Source organism: Babylonia areolata, chromosome 11 (assembly GCF_041734735.1).
Source record: "Babylonia areolata isolate BAREFJ2019XMU chromosome 11, ASM4173473v1, whole genome shotgun sequence".
Lineage (NCBI taxonomy): Eukaryota > Metazoa > Mollusca > Gastropoda > Neogastropoda > Buccinidae > Babylonia > Babylonia areolata.
Window position 1 is genome coordinate 13137314 of NC_134886.1, and position 21470 is coordinate 13158783.

General features: G+C 38.7%; 1 protein-coding gene across 8 annotated transcripts in view; it reads right to left on the bottom strand.

The window, feature by feature from the left end:
- The window catches only part of LOC143287546 (uncharacterized), a 178517-nt gene that overhangs the window by 89388 nt on the left and 67659 nt on the right, over nt 1-21470 (bottom strand). For 4 of the 8 annotated variants that reach the window (XM_076595609.1, XM_076595606.1, XM_076595605.1 and 1 more), the window contains 3 exons: nt 16979-17260; nt 9597-9782; nt 7427-7510 (listed from right to left, as the gene is read on the bottom strand). In XM_076595609.1, the coding sequence (XP_076451724.1) occupies nt 7427-7510; nt 9597-9782; nt 16979-17260 (552 nt within the window). Of the gene's footprint in view, nt 1-7276; nt 7349-7426; nt 7511-9596; nt 9783-16978; nt 17261-18289; nt 18439-20193; nt 20549-21470 lie in introns of those variants that run through there. The other 4 variants (XM_076595608.1, XM_076595607.1, XM_076595611.1 and 1 more) reach the window with 3 other exon arrangements.

Below are 21470 nucleotides of genomic sequence, written 5' to 3' on the forward strand. Positions count from 1 at the left end.
CTCTGTATATATATATATATGTGCGTGTGCGTGTGCGTATGTGTATGTGTGTGTGTGTGTGTGTAATTATATGTTTGTATGTATCTTCTTTTTCTTCTTCTTCTTCTTTTGTTAAAATTATTTTGACTGAAACATAGAAGGAGGACTGAGAAATTCTTATCTTGAGTGCATGAATGTTTAATAGCTGGAAATAAAAGTTACAGAGATCATGGAAATAATAATTCAAAACCTCTGGATCAACTGAAGTGGAAATTTTTTTATTATTTTCTTTCAAGTACCTAGCCAAACATGCACATGCAAAATAAAATATTTGTTTTATAGTGAACCAGCATAATAAAAGTATTTCTTTTTGACTGCAAAAATAAATCAAATATATAAATAATAAATTATAAATGACATAAATTTTGGGTATATGATGGTCATACATGAGTAAATAAATGTGAAACACATTCCCCGGTCTTACCATTCACTTGCTACCAAACCTAATAGTAAGACAAGAAAACATTATTCCTCATCTAATGAAATCAGGGCACAATGTGTTACATTCAACAAAGTAAGTGGAACACAACACTTTGATGTTTACCTCATAAAAGTACATGTTTTTGTTTTTTTCCAGCAAACCAAATATTGTGCATGCGTGTGTGTGTGTCTGTCTATGTGAGCGAAAAAAAAAGAAAACAATATAATTAAAAAGGATTAATCAGACTTTCTATGTTTGGATCAAAATAACTGACTATCTTGAGCAAAAGCTATCAGACATATCATTTATGATATAACCAATGAAGCAACATTACAAGCCAGCCAGGCTATTATTTTGAAATAAATTCACCTAAAACCCAGCCTAAACCTCCAATAAAACCATCATCAATATGATGGCTCAAGACAGTGCTGTCAGTCAGTGTTATTCAGTAATCAACAAAACAGGTTAGAAGTGTATTTGTATCGATTGTGCCTTTGTCAAGTGAAGAACCAAAGTATTACCAAAATAACAAAACCAAAATAATTAGTAGTTAATGATAAAGCGAACTTTTGGAATTTGCTGGGGTTTTTTAAAAAAATTTTTAAATTTATGGTGAACTCACACTAACATCTGCTCATCTGCCTGTTCAGATTAATTAATAACTAAAAACAGCCTGATTGATAACATTTCACGCTGACGTGCTTGAAAATGAATTGTGGAGTGGTTAGCATATAAGATTTTCCATACTAGAAGTCAACAATTCAATCTGACAGCACCAATGGGGCTGAAGTGGATTTTTTTTTTTTTTTTTTTTTTTTTTTTTTTTTTTTTTAAAAGCCCAGTGAACCAGATGGCAGGCTTCACAGTATTCCGCTTCTGAGGTAAGTTTAAGATTTGAAGCTATGCTGCATGCACAGTTCTGAAAATTTTCTATGCAATAAAACTTCAAACAATAAGGATAAAATAAACATATTTTGAATGACTTAGAGATTGACTTTTGACTGTTTTTTTTTTTAGATCTGTCTTTCTGGTCAAAGATGCGACTTCCTTCTGTTTTCTTGCTGATCATGAATTCGCACATAAAAACTTATATAAAAAAAAGAAAAAAAAAAGATCACACAATCAATATCATCCTCGTTGAATGATAAAATTTTGATTTTTAATGGGATATGAAAAGTTTACTTTTACAATAGTTTTATTGAATAGAAATTAAAAAGTTTATCACCACACAATTCGAACCTCCATCTGCCATCGAATTGTGCAGATCAATCCAATCATGAATCACAATGCTTACCTGATCTACTTCTATCCACAAGTTGACATACACATAGTTTTTAGTATTTTCATGCATTTGAACTGGACATGTTATGCATTTTCAGCAAACGAAAAGGAACAAAATATTTTTCCCAAGCAGATCACAAAACCAAACTTTTTTTTCGAAGATTTATTTTGCAGTAATTTCAGTGGTTATCCACTGCCATTCAATATATGATAAACAAGCCATGCAAGTATCATCTGCTTCAGAAAGTCAACACCTGTGTTTCAAATTTTCTGTCTTTTTTGAAGAACGAAAAACAAATGACCGGAAATGGACTGCTGGTAAGTTTTTATTGTGTTTTCATTATATTGTAACATTTACATTTGTTGAAAATATGCAAAATCTATGAATGCAGTCTTTGTAATTTTACATTCCATCCAAGTTGGGGATTCAGAACTTGAAATTTTATTCAGTTTTTCTTCAACAAACATAAATCAATAATTAACTAAGTTCCTCTTGATATACCAGCCGCCGTGGCGAAGTGGTTAGCATCGCGGACTGACGGCTGGGAGGACGTGGGTTCAAATTCCAGCGGAGGTGGGTTTTTCGGCCTGTGGCCGGCTCCCACCCCAGAGTTGAGTGTGCTGTGGGCTTAAATGGGGAGACGACCACACAGTCGAGTGTCATCCACTTCAAGGATGTGTCTTTGGGTGTGTTGCTCTAATTACTTGACCAACACTGCAAGTGTCTGTATCTCTCAGGCATGGTTAATGCCGGGATATCATTATGACAGGAAGCGTAGAGTACAGCCTTGTCACGCAGTCCCAAACCAAAATGGACCTCCACAGCAACATAGCCATCGTCATCCTCCATCATCAAACAGTCCCAAAGCCTGTGGCCTTTCATGCCCTGCTCTCATGGTGACCTCAGTTTCGATACCCCTTCACTTCTGTGTCTGGGGTGAGTCCTGTCAAAGTCTTCAGCGTCGGTAGATTCATGGGGACATGGTGGTGGTCTCCACTCTGGGGGGGACGCTCACTCAGTATGGCTCTGCGACTACGCCATTATTGTCGTTAGTAGGGGGCTTAGTAGGTGGTGTCCTAAGTATATTAAATCAGAACAGGCACCACTGAACACCACTGAAGTAACTCAGCAGCAGTGCTGGGTCTCCTCTGGTGTGTGGCCTCCTGGCGACCTAACACTGATGGTTCCCTGCGGACTGCTGACGCTGGAACTGTGAAGGACAAACCTGGGTGTGGCTGTGTATGGGGGAGTCTAAATGAGCAGTGTGGGAGTAATGCCACTGAAACGGTGCAAATGATGGGGGGAAAAAAAAAAAAAAAAAAAAAAAAGTTCCTCTTGATAGATCTCCACATTGATACATCCCTATATTGACTGATATATGAAAAGCCTACAAATTAAAAACATCCATTAGTTGGGTTTCACTAGTTGGTTGGGTTTTGTTGTTGTCGTTGTTTTTGTGTCCTATTTATTTGAATGCAGAGCAGAAATTCAAGAGATACTTGCTCTTGAAATAAAACTGAATGATGAAAAGTAAGCTACACATTCACTCTTGCCTTCTCTCTCTCTTTCCAGTTGAGAGTGCACACATGTACACACATAGAGATAAAAGTTGGGACAGTTGTACTGAGACACAGGCAAACAGACAAGAGCAGCTTCAGATTTATGCATATATATATATATATATATATATATATATATATATATATATATATATAAACATGAAAAAAGGGGAAGAAGCTGATGGCAACAGTGTATGTTGATTTTGTATATAAGTACCCCTGAAAATGGAGTACGGGTGCCTACGTGGTGGGGTAAAAATGGTTATACACGTAAAAGCCCATTTGTGTACATATGAGTGAATGTGGGAGTTGCAGCTCACAAACAAAGAAGAAAAAGAAATATATGAGTGTATTACTGATCTCATCTTATTTCCAAGAAAAGAATACCAGCAAACTTATTATATACTATTTTACAATCTAAATGTATTTGTGCATGGATCCTAGATTTTCTAAGATGCAAACTACAAGTTGAGTCAGTGACCTCAATTTCTCCACCTGTATCCTCAACACAGGCACCCCACAAGGATGTGTTCTATCCCCACTGTTGTACTCACCATTTACACATGACTGTACAACTCATAATGAATGAAACACTATGGTCACATTTGCCCATGATACTACTCTAGAAGGGCTGATTACAAACAGTGACAAGTCAAAATACAGGGAATTAGTACTAGAACTTGTCAGCTAGTGTGATCAAAACAGCAAAGAACTCAACATATCAAAAACAAAAGAATTGATTCTAGATTTCAGGAAGACCAAGTCTGACTCCTTTCCACTTTTCATTATTGACAAGCAAGTAGCGATTATCAGTGAATTAAAATTTCTTGGACTGATTATTTGTCATGATTTGAAATCGGAGAAAAATACAGAAAAATATGTTGATAAAACACAACAGTGCCTGTACCTTCTTTGATGCCTCAAGAAGTTTGGAATTAATTAACGTTTGCTATTACTGTTTGGTACAGAAACATTTCTAAAGGCAGAAATCACAACTCTGAACAGAATCGTAAAACTGCCACCAAGTTCACCACGGCTGATCTGCCTTCTCTAAACACACACACACACACACACACATATATATATAAGCCAATAGCTTTTTCTCAAAAGCAGTCAATGCCCTATCTCTTGAACAAATCCTGTATGTTTAAAGAGAACTGTGCAATAAACAACCATTTATCTGAAGATCTAGTCATCAACCCCATCCATATGTAATGTGTAATGCATGGCTTATGTTTAAATGTACATGCATGCATGCATGCGTGGGTGAAAGTGTACACAAGAACTTATACTGATATGCACATGTAAAATATTCTGCAGCATCTGCATTTGTTTTTGATTTATGTTTGTACTTTTCATGTATTCCCCCCCCCCCTCCCCGCCTCCCGCCCTCCACTCCCAAATACTCCTTGTGACCCCGGTACTCTTGGTAAGATGTATGGGTGTAATGATGTGGTATGGATCTGTCTTGTCCTATGATACGTTAACTGGAAGGTGACGACAACGACAGTGATGAAACGGACAAGAATATCTGACTCTCTTCAGTCCATCTGCCGATCAGACATCATTTCTGAGCAGGTGACCATGAATGACAGTGAAGGCGCATCGCTTTCACATTACTTGAGAAGAGGGGGAGGAGAGATAGAGTGGTGTAAAACAATAGGTTGAAGACCAGACAGAAGGCAGAAGGCAAGTAACTGTCACTCAACTATCTTTTCACTGTGATCAACTGCCGGGAATGGCAATAGTCAGTAATCCATGATTTTCTTGAATCTCAGGGTTGACAGAAGAAAGATGGGAATCATGTGTTTTGTTCACTTTTGCACGCTTTTTGTCACTGATCAGTTGACCAGTTTATTTATAGAGGAGATAAACCAGATGCACAGCAGCCACTTATCAGATCTGTTATAACCAGGAGGAAAGCACTCTCTCCTTCAGGGGAAAGAAAAACTTGACGGTTCACTTACTGAGAACATGACTGACTTTTTATCTTAACCAAACCCATGTGTGTTGTTGATAGGACAGTTATTCACTTACATGAATACAACTTGTACAAGTGTTGTGATTGTTATCATAAATGTATAAGCCGTTTTATTTTCTTTTACAGACATAATCAGAGAATAAGCATGTTATTTCCAGCTGTATTTTCTTTTCTTTCTGGGTGGTCATTCTGTAGAGCTGGAAACAGACTCTCTAAATGTATAAAAATTATACTATTTCCTTCACACCGAAGTGCTTAAATAGCTATCCAGATTCAAAACAATTGGGAAAAAAAGCCCTGATTTAGAATCCACATTCATTTTCCTTCATAAAAATGTTTACTTTTGTTCTGTATCTCCTATCATTTTTGTGCTATAATCTTTTAAAATCAAATATCCCTGAATCCTCAAAATTCCCTGGCAAGGGGAGAGCACTTTATTTTATTTTTTATACAAAATTCTCTGGCACTTAACTGGTTACAGATGTCACAATGTACGTCTGTGGTATGTTACAGAAGCAATAACATTCAGCGTGCACTGCCCTTAAAACGATGCATGACTGTAAAAACCCATGTGTAGTAAAGAATGCATGTGTATTACTGGGATCAACAACCAATGAGGGCTGAAGGAGGAAAAATATGTGATTAAGACAAACTTATGTTTTGTTTTTTTTAAACTTCAAATTGACTTACTCCTTACAAACTTCAAATCTGCTCAAACATCTTCATAAATATCAAACTAAAAATTTGACTGATTTCCTTACACAAATCAGGGAATACACTGAGTACTCTACTACAACTATGGTGAGAGTGCACATTTGAACACATCTCTACAACACACACACACAAAATCTTTCCATAAATACTGAATTGGAATCTAAAATCAAAACTCTAACAGAAGTTGTATTCCAACATAACAATGCTAAGCTGCCTATACAGTCCAGAACCGCTAGAAGCAACAATTAAAACTCCACACAAACAGAGCAGCTTTCAAACAAAAGCACCACAGCAGCTTGACCGAGTTACAGGAACAGTCATTTTTCTTCTTATCTCTGATATAAAGTACAAAATTCTTGTTTTGACTGATATATATATATATATATATATATATATATATATATATATATATATATATATATAATCAACACAAACATGTTATTAGTTATTACCCACCCCTTCCTCATTTCTTACATTGTTCTGTCCACATATTTAGCTGAAATACCTGTGCATTAACAGAAACTGCAAAGGAATGATGAGCAATGCAAGTTTCACTTTCATTTCAATTTGGATATTCATCTTGAATCGAGTTTGTAATGAAACCCAGTAACCATTTATAAAATCATCCTTTATCCATTTCTTCCAAAGTTCAACATTTTAAAATAAGTAATTCCCACTAAGTGGAGTCTGTAGCTATTTAATTAATGAAACCATTAAGTAAACCAGTGACCTGGCTACCACTGAGTGAAATTTGTGAGTAGTTACTGTGCGTGCATATGGTCAGGTCTGAGTGATAGACTTTTCATGGAGATGACAGACAACACTGACCTGACACTACATAACAAAATCAAAACGGCAAAGTACTTCAAGCCTCACTACCCCTCTCCACATTATCCACAAACAGAATAGAAAGAAAAATCAAACTCAACTCTCTAAATCTACTCAAACACATTGCAAACAGCAACAAAAAGAGGGACAAACATAAATATAAACTGAGAGAAGATAAAGGCAGACACACGAAGAAGGAGACAGAGAAAGAGAGAGAAAGAATGAGAGACATAGAGAAAGAGACAACCTGAGAAAGAGAGAGAGAGAAAGGGCAGAGAGACAGCCTACCAGGAGTGGGATCAGAAAGGCAGAAACCTTTTGTGATGAACACGGCACACCCCAAAAAATAAATAAAGTAAAATAAATATAAAACAAAACAAATAAAGGGAAAAGAATACAGCACAGCAGATTATTCAGATCTTGTCAACGCAGAACTGTCTCACCCTCCATACCTCATCATATCGGGATTTTAGTTCGGTGTAATCCCCCTCAAGATCTTCACATTTCTTCTTGTACTGCATCACCTGACATACCAAATATGAACTCTATCAAACACCATGCACAGACAAAAACTACAAGCAAGCAATTGTGAAGGAAGATACCTTGAATGTGTTTCGGAGCAGCTGTGAATCCTTTTCTTTGGTGGCATATTCCAGGTCTTGACACTTTTTTTTGTACTGCAAGAGCTGTTAGTGGACACATTCAAAACAAAGACCATTTTCACAGTAATGCTGACAGCAGTGTCTCAGTATGCCAAGATGCAGACACGCCGATATCTATATTCATAAAGTCCCCAACATACAAGTCCAAAAACAATGCTTTCCTAGCAAAACAAAGTACATCACTGCAGGGACATGCACAAACATGCCACACACACACACACACACACACACACACACACACACACACACACACACACAGAGAGAGAGAAACAACTAACTGAACAGACTTAATTTATCTACCAACATGAACCAACACCATGGTGACTTAGTTTGTCTTGAACATCACTTGACATCAACCATACTTATTTCCTTTGCTTCAAGAAAGTTTTTTTGATACTTTACCACTGCCAGCTATCTATGCAGGCATACAGAGAATATACTTCAATATCACCACCAACCCACTTGAAATTTACTGGCCCCATTCTTTTCATATCTCTGTTGATGTGTTTTCATTTGTTTTTATTTTGTTTCTTCTCCCTGTGACCAGAAATGCAAACAACTGTCAATCCATATAAATACAGATGACTGCATATCTAAAAAAAAAAAAAAACAAAAAAAAAAAAACCACCTGACATGAGCAACACCCTTATTCTGCATAGTAATTGATATCATATCACATTCAACAGTTTCATGTTCTTCAGTTGTGTTTTTTAATAATCAAATCAAAGCAGTCATTTTTTTTTGCATTCATTTCTGATTAAAAATTCAACAACATTATGTTCAATGCTGCAGAAAGGAACTCAAATTAAGAAAGGTGTGGAGTATATTTGAAGGCGAAACGATTGCTCTCATCCCAATCTCTGTCTGAATTTGGACAGCAAACAATGACATACAAGTACTATCATATGCTCCATACTCCCACATAATTCACAGCAGCTGCACTGACAATGTCCACAGATGGTTTCATGCTCAAATTACATGCATTCCAAACAGCATAAAAAATTAGGAAAATGTACCAAATCTTACTCTTTTTTTTTTTATTGCAAGACACAACACATCTCTGCACTATATCAACCCTTTCCCTACTAGAGCACAACATTGTTATGGCTACTGTACGGAACAGTTCTATTAACAACAAAAACAACTACAGTAAGTTATAGTTTGAGTTCAGTTAACACTATTTTCTATATAAAGTTCCTGTATTTTTCAAATACTATTTTCAACCTATCATTGTATCAACTTATTTTCCTGTCTTTTCATTGTCAATTATTTTTAACAGGTTGTCTGCAATGTCAAGAAAGGATAATAAAAGACCGAACCAAGTCACCATTTCCATACCTAAATGGTGAAGGAAGGATAGTGAATTTCCTACTCTCCTCTTAACATTGCGTGAAACTTCAAACATTTATCTACTTACCACTGCACTGTGCTTTAATGTACTGTGCTGTCCTATACTGTGCTGTTCTGTACTGCTGGAGGGAATGGGAGAATGTGACTTTACAAGTCTTCCCTCCACACTGGTGTTGATATGTCAATTCATGCTATTATACTGCACTGCACCACACTGCCCTATACTGTACTGTTCAATACCACCAATATGAAGGGGAGAAGGTGACTTCACAACTCTCCTTTTCACAGTGGTTGTGGTGAAGAAAGGAAAGCAACTCTGCAGCATTTACAAGCTGCCATGGTGAAGTGGTTTGCATCATGGACTGATGACTAGATGGGTGCAGGTCTGATCCTTATCAAAGGTGGTTTTTTTTTCAGCTAATGGCTGGCTCCTAGCCAGAGTAATGTGTCCTATGGGCTCAAATGGGAAGACAGGGACCACACAGTCAAGGGTCACCCTCTTCATGGATGCATCTTTGGAAGTGTTGCTTGAATTTCCTGACCAAAACTGCAGGTGTCTATCTCTTTGACTAGTTGACATTGGTATATGAGAGTACAGCCTATCAAATAGTCCAAAACCAATGTGGACCCCCATAGCAGTATCTCCATCATCATTCATCATCATCAAAATATAGAAAACAAAATGCCCTAAGTTCTGAGGCACAAAAAAAAAAAAGAAAAAAAGAAAAAAACAAACATTGCAGCATGCACAGACACCTACCTTAGCCTGTAGTTTCTGGACAAGCTGTGCCTGTCGCTGCTGGCCGTCTTGGTAAGCCTGCAGTTTGCGCTTGTAGTTGGCATGCTCCTCCTCCAACTTGCGCCGCAGCTCCAAATTCTGCTGCACCAGGGACTTGGAGGTTGAATCCTCTCCGACTCCACTACCTCCTTTCAGGGTTTGCTCCAGCTGCGCGCGCACACACACACACACACATGTATACACACACACACACATGTACACACACACACACACACACCCCACCAAACAAACAAAAAATGCAACCACACACATACACACACACAAAAAAGAAGAAAAAAAAAAAGAAAGCAAACACACACACCTAACATCATTGTTTACCACCAGGCACAAATTATCAGTGTTTCTTCATATATTCATTTCAGCCTCTCTGCTTAAGTAATAAATCACAATGTCAAAAATTTACCTGGAGGATTATAACATTATGTTCTGTAAAGCCTAAAGATATGTATTTTCAGCTGCAATACAGTCAAAACAATAATAAACAACAAAAAAATAAAGTGAAGTAGAAAGAGAAAACTCAAAAGAACAAAACAAACAAAAAGAAGGCCTGTCACAATACAATAGGTTGAAAATAAAAACACAGTGATGCAGAGCTAACAAAGTTAAAAAAGATAATTATAAAAATAGTTAACAATATGATACTGCTCATCATCATAAAAAAAGAAAATCAAATACTTGCTTCTTTTACAATGCGAGCAACATATCCTGACTGCCTTGGAAAAGGATGCTTTTCGAAAGTGTCCATGTCATCTGGATCCAACATTTCTGGTGGGCAGTCCTCATAATCAGCTAAATATTCTTCAGGGTTACCATCCACCAAATATTCTTCAGAATTCTCCTTTGCCTTCCCGGCCATTGCCATGATTTCTACAGTTTACTGCCTATCCTTGTGAACAAATTATCCAAACTGAGACAGGCAGGTATGTTTTCTTAACTGTGTCATACAACAGTTCAAACAAAACAAAGTCCTTGCAACACAGATCAATCAAAATATACCACAGCAATCAAGAAATATTGGGATATATGTTTTTCAACATTAACTAAAATTTACATCTGTACATGACCATGAAATTCTATGAACTGGAAACTGATCTCCTTAAACAGGAATAAATCTTGAATAACAATTTGCAACAAAAATGATCATCAAGAAAAGAATAAACCTAAGGCGACAAGAGATCCATGTGGTGATGTGGCAAGTACAAAGCAATAGACAGATCAAGCGGCCACAATGCAGACTTTCAAGGGGACTGCTGCCAGCTCATTATTGTCCTTTCCAGTGCTGTTGGTACAGTCACCAAAGAGGGGGATCAGAGAATAGTAATGGGCAGGGAGGGGTGGGGGAGTGGAAGAGAGGGTAAAGTCAGGCAATATAACTCCCCCTCCCTTCACCCCAGGCCCAGCCCCCTTTCCAATAGTGAAAGGGGGACTGGAGCAGTTCAGTCATGCTCTACACACATGTGGATTACCTAAGGTCAGACAGGTGTGCCTGCCCATAAAAGAGGGCTGTCTAATCACCATATGTCCTACCCCCTTTTTTTCCCTCCTAGCTTTTTTTTTTATATTGTGTATTCACTTCTGACAAAAAGAAAATAAATGCACAAAAAATGAGTAACAAATCATCACAATGTATGTTACTGCTTAAACCACATGACTGCATTATAAATCTAAGTTTTTTAATCTCTCTCTGTCTCTTTCTGTCTCTCTCGTTCTCTCTTTTAAAAGAACACAAGTTTAAACTTTGACACTATTATATCAACATCTCCATCTGACCTTGCTGATATAACCACCAACTATAAACATTAACAGAGAAACAGAACAGAGTTACAGTGGAAAAGAGGCAACTCTGAAAAACAAGGGAAGACTGGGTTTTTTTCCAATCCGCTCAGAATGTTCTTAATAAAATACATTATAAATACATATCACTATTTGTCAGCCAGTCATATCTGTATTTCATGAGAAGTGGTTCATGCAAATTCACTTGAACCTAAATAACAAATATCTATAGAAATAGACTTAATGAACATTACACAAAGGTTTTCTATAGGCTGCCATCACTATCCCCTCTGTGCTATGTTCCAATACCATGTCCATGAATTCAGAATGGCAACACAGGCCTTTCAGGACACATGATTATGAGATTACATACAAAGGTACAAATGTCTAAAGACATTTTCTTTCCCCCACCCTTCCAGTCCTTACAAGCAGCTTTTACGGTTGAATGTTCATGCAAAAACACCTTGTCAACTGTGTCAACCCAACGCCTACACTGCCACCCATTCCATTCAGTCCTATCAAAGGGTGTTGGCAAAAGAAATACTTCCTTAAAATTATGGGAACAATTCATCAGCAGGGAATAATCCTCACCTATTAACTGCTTACAGATAAAGAACACACAATGTGTTTTTCTCCAGCAAATATATCAAGAATTGAAGAAGAAACAGGTCCTGCACTGCCGTAATTAACCTGTGGTCCACTAAAGCTGACTTGTCACAATGGACTGAGTCAAGGCAACTGCTGGTTATGCTTGCTTTGCTTGTAGCTGCCTAGACGACTTACATTTTGTTAATGAAAAATGGTTAATCCTTCAATGTCAAAAAGCAATATTCTGTGACACTGGTCTTTGTGGGGGACAGAGAAACGGTAAAGGGAAGGGGAGGTATGGTGGGAAGGAAAGAGAAGGTTGCGAAGACACAGGACTAATTTAGCTAATTTATATTTTCTTCCAAACTGTCAACAGGATAATGCAGGGGGTGAAATGAAAAAACAGGCAATGTTTGAATGGAGAAGAGGTGGGGGATGGGAAGAAATAAAAAGAATTGTGTCTAAACATCTGGCAACTGTTGTTAAAAACAACAAATTCCCTGCTGCCTTAATCTTGATCCCAGCTTTAAATGTTTTATATCAAACACACATATATATAAAATATAAAATATTTTTCAGTTAACATAAGGGGCCCATCTGCCATCAATGATCTGTGTGGTGGTGTTCTGTGTGTATCCCTCTTCTAAGGGCATGGACCTTGATTCTTAGTCTCAAAAGCAAGTACCACATAACATTCACTGACATTAACGGTGAGAAAGAATCAAAGATATAGAGACAGAAAGAGAAAAACACATTGACTCATGTCAATCTCACTCGTGCCAATAATCCTTGCCTATCTATCTATCTATATATATATATATATAGAGAGAGAGAGAGAGAGAGAGAGAGAGTGAGTAGTGAGAGAGAGAGAGAGAATACTGGATTTTATATTCATTCTATAATAGTGTAACTTGCTTCATCCAGTGAGCCCAACAGGTCATGGTGTGGTGTCCAGTTTTTAAAAACTTGGGATTGACCAAGATTTTATTTTAGTCCCCTGAGGATTTTTTATCCCTTGCAACTGGCCCCCACAGGCCGTGTCTTATCAATTCAAAATGTAGATTTTAAGACAATTTTAGAACATTTGTTTTATACTTTTGCCTGGTTTTTACTTGCCGTGTTCTGCTCAAGTTGGTTATTGAGAGACTTTTCAGTTTTCTTTTTTGTAAAAAAAAGTCTCTGCCAAGCAATTGGTAATTTCGCCTTGCTTGAGTTGTGGTTTCTCTCTAATTCACAGTCAAGAGCAGGTAGCAAGCCTGATGAGCACTCCCAAGTGCAAATCAACCTTCCTTTTAGAAGTACTTAGGACCAACATGAGCAAATGAAAGCTTTCTAACCACCACCCACCCCAAACACAAATACAGTTATAAAGGTTAAAAGATTAACAAGATTGTTTTTTTGGTGTGTTCTCCATTACATTATGAAAATACAAAGACATCTGGGCCTGGATTTAATACTTATTATATAATCGCATAACTTGCTTCATCCAGTGAGCCCAACAGGTCATGGTGTGGTGTCCAGTTTTTAAAAACTTGGCATTGACCATGATATTATATATATATATATATATATTTACATATGTATCATATATCATGTTTCAGGGTGAATAACCACCCTACACGTGTGCAGGGTCATCAAAGACTGTTTGTCAATCCACCTGTCTTTCACACCTGCCCATATCTGTCCAATAAAGTACCCCTATTTGCCCTCAAAAGGAACAGAGAAAGCTGGCCACAATAATTCCCCCACTTTAGTTTACACCCCTCCTCCCCAATTCTGTCCAGTGAAGCAGCCATAATTCAAATGCACCATGACCTAATGAGATTTCAACTGTCCAGACACAATCTTCTTCTGTGCCCAATCAACAATGAACCATTAAGCATGGACAAGTGAAGCACAGAGGAGCACTAAATTGACTGATTTACCCTATTTTCAAATTTAAAAATTTTAAATACATTTAAGTTAGAAGTAATATTTTTCACACAGGACCATGAAAAAAATAGCATTTTTTAAGATATTAAACTATATACCCACTGTGCACTCACAGACAGCAGTCCACTCTCTAGAAAAATCCCAACTGGGGCACTGGCATGAGCTGTCATGAAAATATGAGTTAAAACATGTCTTCATCAAACACTGATAGATCTATAACCCTGAAATTTATTGATAATTCATGCCAATTCAGGAGTCCCTTTCCTATCCCCTGTTTTACATTTCACCTACACATACACCTGTAAACATTTGTGCTCCATGTATTCACATTTTTCTGTATGTTTTTGTTGTTGTTGTTGTTTTTGTTCCTATTGTCACTGATGTTAGTATTGTTTTTGTTAAAAGAATATGACTAATCTTACCTCTAATCTGAATAGTTTGATGCATATATTGATATTGTGAGCAAAATAAAATAACATTAACGGGGTCTGTGTTGAGTCAACACTACTACACACACAGGTCTAAAGCCTACTCAAGGGAGAGGTAAGTGTAACACACCATTGAGGTGTGACTGTGTCTCCTGGCAATGGCACATCAGCCAATCATTCTGTCACACTGCCTGGCATACTCTTTCCATACTTGACTGACTCTGTCACTGTATAGGTATTGATTACAGCCATGCCTGAAAGTCCCGCCACAGCCAACAGTTTGCTGTTTGCTATTCCAGTCAATCCACTCCAACCTGTACTAACTGCATTGCCACCTTAAGCAGACGAATTTGGACTACTGAAAACAACATTAACAGATACACACACACACACACACACACACACACACACAGACTCTCTCTCTCTTTCTCTCTCTATTTTCAACAACTCTGTAACTGTAAGAATGAAAGAAAATCAGAAAGAATAAAGAAAAGAAAAAAAGAAAGGAGAAAAGCACATTATTTGTAAAAGAAAAAAGATAGAAACAAAGAAAATAAATGAGAAAGAAACTAAATGAAGAAAGCGAAAAAAAAATGAAGCTACCCAACAATTCAAAGGAAGCTTAGAAACCAACTTTGCAATCAACTAATCAACCAACCACATTGACATATTCTTAACTGAAGTCTCTAACAGTTACAAACATAATCTTTGACTTTTTGGAAAGCTTTTAGTTTTATTTTAGCTACTGTAGTTATCCCTGTACAAATTACAACAAAATCCTCAAGAGTATAAAATAACTTTTGCAAATTATAACTGACATGATAAAGTGAGCGCTCAGTTTTGAGTTTAACACTGAGTCTCAAACATACACCTTTTGTGCATTCCAGCTTTCACACAGCAGAAAAAAACAACAACAATGTACAAAAATAGATTACTGAAAGAATGAACAAGAAAACTCTCTATAGATCCACAATATATATCAATGGATCACATCATGAACAGAGAAAACCTTGCATAACAGGATAAAAGGCTTATCAGCCATTACTACCAAACTCTGATATAATATATGATTTTATTCTACGCTATATGTATTTTTAACTCCATTTCCTCCCAAACTCTAATATATACCATTATCACCCTTCATGGGCACTTGTGAAAGTGATTGAATAGTGATTTTTCTCTCAAAGAGACTAGAAAAAAACTGCTGAATATGTCTGAGTCACAGTCAGGTTCTACGCTGGCCTCACCACAACTAGTACTATTGCCAAGACATGTGACAATCTTATTAAGAAGAAGAAAGTCAGCTCATTTCAAGCACAACAACTAACCCTCTCCATCCAGGAGGTTTCAATGGACCCTGGTCGCAATCAATGTCAGGTTTCATACTCATAATTTATGCTCTCCTATCCCCCTTCCCCATAGCCTTTTATTTCTATCCTTCTATCCAAGGTCATTTTCAAACTAAAAAGTTGTTGTTTTTAACTTGCTCTTGCACAGGTTTCCTCTATTTCACTTGCTTTCCATACTAGCAATAGTCCACTGTTCAATATGAAATAATAAGACAGCGAATGAGAGATATTAACAGATGTGCAGACACACTACCTTTTTCAGTTCTGCTGGGAGATAATTGTTCACCTACCTTTTAGTTTCATAAATCACACACACACAACACACACATTCACATTATTTTTCTTGTCAGATTAAAATGGTTTTAAACTGAAAATAAGAATCTCCTATGAATAAGAATAAGAATAACTTTATTATCTCCAACTGGAAAAATTTGGTCAGGTGCATTAACATAGACAAGTAAACAACATGGGGACCATAACTGTAAAAGCCAACAACAGCCAAGTGGAAGTTTACTCAGTCTTGCTCATAAACTAATTATTGTCATCAGTACACAGTTAGGTAGATGGTGTCCTGCATATATGTTAATCAGAATAGACACCACTGAATACTACATCCCTGAAGCAGTGTTGGGTCTGTTATGATGAGGGGTCTCTTGGTGAACTGACACTGATTCTTTCACGTAAACTGCATAACAGATTTTTATCTGGATGTGGCTCTGTACTGGTGATTTGGGATGAGCAGCATTCGTGTGACAGCATCATGAACTGATGAAGGCAAAAGTTGAAGCAGCAAAATAAGATGAAAAAAAGAGCTAAAAATATATAACACAGGTATGTATACACATATAATATACACAACATACGCATACACACCAGAACAATGCAACAAAAACCACCACAAATCAAGCAAACAAAGAAAATTAAATCTAAATGTGACAATGACTAAACAACAAACAAGTAAATTCTTTGAAGTAAGATGAAGGCACAAAGCTTAAACTGTTAAACTTAAAACCATTGCTTATAAGCACTTACCTCCAGCTTGCATGCACAAGAAAGAAACTAATGCAGAAACTTCCCCTACATTATACTATAGTTTCTCTGAACTTCTATATCTTTTTACAAACTGACTGGATAAATAAAGCGAGCAGTTATCATTATGACGACTTGAACATGGGTGCCTTTAAGTTCATCATTAAAAAAAGAGCAAAAATTAGTGTATTTAGCTGTTGCATTTGACAAAGGAAACAAAGTCACAAAAGACAGATTCACTCACCCGTTCGCTGAGAGCATTGTACTTGATGCCCAGTTCATCTCGCTCGGCTCTGGACGCTGACAGCATTTCTTCCACACGGTTCAGCTCTGCTGCCAGCATGCGGTTCTCCTCTTGGAGATCAGTTGTGGAGGGAGCCTCCATGACAGAGGAGGAGTAACTCAGCTCTTCTCCGGAAAGATTCTTGGTGATGATTTCGCGCACGCGGGCGGGGATTTTTGCTGGGCTGCCGTCAGTGCCTCGCACAGTGTATTCTCCAGAATGCAGCACTGATTCCTCTAGTTTCTGAGGGTTGGGGGAGTGGAGGGGGGGGGGGGGGGGGGGGGGGGATAGGAGGGGGAAGCCAACCATATATAATATTCAATGAAAGGTTATCAAAAATGTTGGACATTCAACTTATTCATCATGCAAAATATACAGACTACTTGTGCAAAATACGACAGTTGTTGTCTTGTAGTGAATGGAAGTGCAAAGCCACTGAAGATCAGTGGCCCAATGACAATACCTTAAGAGTACTTTGACCAACTAGTACTGCAACAAGTTCTTGGGGTTGTACCACATTACTGTAAATGTTTCAAACTGTACATGTTTTGTCATGTTGTTTAAAATTAATAAGATTACATGTGATGTCGTTTTGGGGTTTGTTTCGTTTTTGTGCATTGTGTGTTGTTTAGTGCACTGTCACAATGCATGCGTGGTGCTCAGTATTTGGAGTATGCTGTAGTTTAAGTGTAGTGAGGGTCATAGTTTGAATCCCGGTTTCTTCCTTCCTCCCAAGTTTGACTGGAAAATCACACTGCGTGGCTAGTCATTCAGATGAGACAAATTGAGGTTCTGTGTGCTGCACGCACTTTGCACGAAAAAGCAAACAAACAAACAAACAAACAAAAACACCCCATGGCAACATAACTTCATAAGTGTTGTCCTCTGACAAAATTCTGCAGAAGAAATCCACACTCAAAGGAACATTTTTTTTTTTCCTCTGGCAAAATTATGCACGAGAAATCCACGCTCAAAGAAACAAAAACATATGCATGGTCTCAAGGCCTGACAAGTGCGTTGGGTAATGCTGCTGTCTGGTCGCGGTCACGGTATCTGCCCAGCAGATGTAGTGTAGCGTATATGGAATTGTCCGAACGCAGCAAAGCCTCCTTTCAAAACTCAAACTGAAGTATACCTGTTATACGTGCGTATAGCTATATCCAAGCTATATATCTCATCTTGGTGTGAAAATCTAGCAGAAAATCGGCATCCCATTTGCGTTCCCCGCCCCCTCCTCGACTCAGAACTAAAGAATTTCCCCCTAAAATTTACCGAATGAAATCGATCCTCTAGCCTCACGCGAACTCGTTCATGGGCTTCTGCTCGGTCCCTAACGGGTGGCGAACCTGTCCTGGGTTCAAAAATACTCATCTCCAGACATGTATCGTCAAATTTTTCGCTAAACAACTTTGCCAGCACTGGGCTTTGTTTTCGCATGTGTTTCCGCTTTCAAATTCTTTTTTGTCGTCTGCTTCCGGTGACCTAGTTCTGAACTGTTGATTGGTGCGAAAAATGACAGCCAGGTGAGCGTCCTGGAGTGGTCTGCTATGGAAGCAGCAGCTGCGAAAATAGAGATAAATCTGGCAAATAAGACCAGAGTAAGCTTTGCATGGTGTGTTATGTTCGATGGCCTGATATAAACTGATGGAAGCAGCACTTTGATTCAAACCTTAAGCTCGCAAAAGTTTTCTTTCTTTCAATTGTTTTGCAACCGTACAGTTTGTGAAACACCACTCCACTTGTAAGTTGTTAATTTGGCTGCACTGCAGTACCGCTGATAATATGCTACGCGCCATCCCTCCCATATTCAAACAGTTTGTATTCTACTGGCATGTGCCACAGTACGACAGAACGCAGAATCAGTCCTGAATGCAATACGTGACCAGTCTTCTGATCAAAATTAATCAATAAAAGAAAGGCCGAAGGTATCGACCTGAGGAGCGGAACAGTTGGCACTGTGTTTTGTAGCCAAATCCCTCCTCAAGTGCCAGCCATGCGGCCAGCCCCAACCGGCCCGCATTCCTGACAATTATAACTCCGCTCCCACTCAAAGGTGACTTCTGCTTTATCTGGTCCATCATCAACTGGAGGAAAATAATCAATGATGTTTGATGTCCGTGTAATTCAGTTGGTGAAATTTAGGAATTTATTATAATGAAGTGTGCGTGCGTGCGTGTCAGTGTGTTTCAGTGTGTGTGAGTGTGTGTGTGTGTGGGGGGGGGGGGGGGGGGGGGGCAGTGTGCGTGTGCCACGGCCTGCGGTGTGCCGGTGTGTGTGTGTGTGTGTGTCCGCCAGTCACGGCCGGGAGAGAGAGAGAGAGAGAGAGATGCATAATCTGGGTATCAGTGCACTAGTCTGTGTGTGTATGCCGGACTCAGTGTGTGTGTGTGTGTGTGTGCGCGCGCGCACGCGTGTGTGTGTACAGTCGTGTGTTTGCGTACGTGAATGTGTTGTGTGTGTCGGTGTTACATAGCCCGGATCGGTTACCCGTGAGAGTATAATAGTGTTACTCAATAACTCAGTGGGAGCCAATGGGTATAGTCACACACAAGAGAAGTTGTACGGCGATATGAACAGTGGCAACAAATCAGTAATTTCTCGGTCATGTTTCTCGAAACTCTGATGAACACAGTCAGATATACCCGGCCTGCAAAAACACGTACGTTCGATACCATACGGTACGCGTACACTGTGACACAAAGGCCACTTGACACTGCCAGGCCGCACGGTGTACTCGACTGAGAGCTTGGCGTTCCGCGGGTTCGGCACTTAGGCTAAGTCTAAATCATGTACGTTAAAAAAAATAATAATAAAAAACAGTTAAAATAAAAAATTAATTAATGGAATCGATTCAGTTAGAGGACAAACTTCCGTGAATTACAACTGATGCTGTGTGATGATGTGTAGCGCACAATAGTGATCACAGCGGCATTATCATGATTGCTGTTCAGTTGTTATTGTGTATTGGTGCATGATTCACTAAACTTGGCTAATGATAAAAATAAATAAATGTATAAAATAAAAAGCTACTGTATGACATGGACAAAGAACAACTGTGGGCTACGTGTCGATGCTTCGCTGTTTTCGGTGAATGTTCAATTGTCCCCTGGCAAACTCTCCACAGACTGGCAAACAATGTGTCAGGTCAAAATATCCGTCCGGCGATACAAACTTACCTGTATGACCCTCTCTAAGCGCTGATCTCTGTCAAACGACATTGGCGACGATCGAGAGAGGAGCAGATGACACTATCACTGACACTAACATGAAGACAAAGTTCGAACCACTCTGTACACCATACACCAGTCAATGAAAACCAGTAAAGAAAACTTGCTCCGAGCTACTCTTTTGCCACTCTTGTTTTCTCTCTCTCTCTCTCATCTCTCTCTTGTTTTTCTTTCTTTTCTTTTTTAAATCACTGATCGAAAGGGAGACGCCTCACTGCCAGACACTGAGATCGAATGCCAACGAACAAAAAGGTGGGTGGGGAGAAGGGAAGAGAGAGATAGTGAGACATGGGAGGGCAAATCTCAAACGATTCTTCTTCCCATTTGTCAGCCCTCGCACAGTGGCTTAGAGACCGCCGCGCGACAACGAGCGTGGTATTCGCCTTCCTACGTCATGGCACTGCCACAAGTCTGTTCATGTCTGCACACAGCGCGGTCATTATCAGCACAGAGAGAGAGAGAGAGAACAACAAAGGGAATGAGGGACCTTGGTGGATAGGTAGGTAAGACAGAACAACCTGGGCAGACAATAGGAGAATATAGGTCCCTATGGTGCCAACATGGAGCAGACACTTTTTTTCCTGGCGTGCGCCTGTCTCCTACCTGGGTATTATGTGTGGATGCACCTATTTGGGAGGTCTGTGGGTCTTTTTGTCAAACGTTCAGTGTTACACGAGTGTGTAAGTTCAATATATTTTAGAAAATATCCGACTTTGAGAGACAAGCGCAACACCTACCCAAACACAGACTCTCTCTCTCTCTCTCTCTCTCTCTCTCTCACACACACACACACACACACACACACATATATATATATACATAATTATCATGAACAAAAACACTGGAACATACACACACACACACACATGCGCGCGCGTGCACACGCACACACACTGTGCCCTACGGCACCGGCACACAGAACACACACATGCCACCGGCAAAGTATGCAACTTTGCCGGAAAGGTGCCACAATAGTTCAGGTTGAACTTAACCCGTGTCATGCTGGGGAGCACAGAGTACGCCAGTAAACAATGAACAAAATAACATAAAGGAATGTAATATAGTAAATCCGACATATAGTAAGTTTTAATTTTACAAACCTCTTGCAGAACATTGCAAGACAGATTTTTTAAAGCTTTTAAAAGTTATCTACGAAGAGCGGGGGGTGGGAAGGTGACAGATATTCCATTATCCATTAGGCTATAAACTGAAATCCATCTCCAACA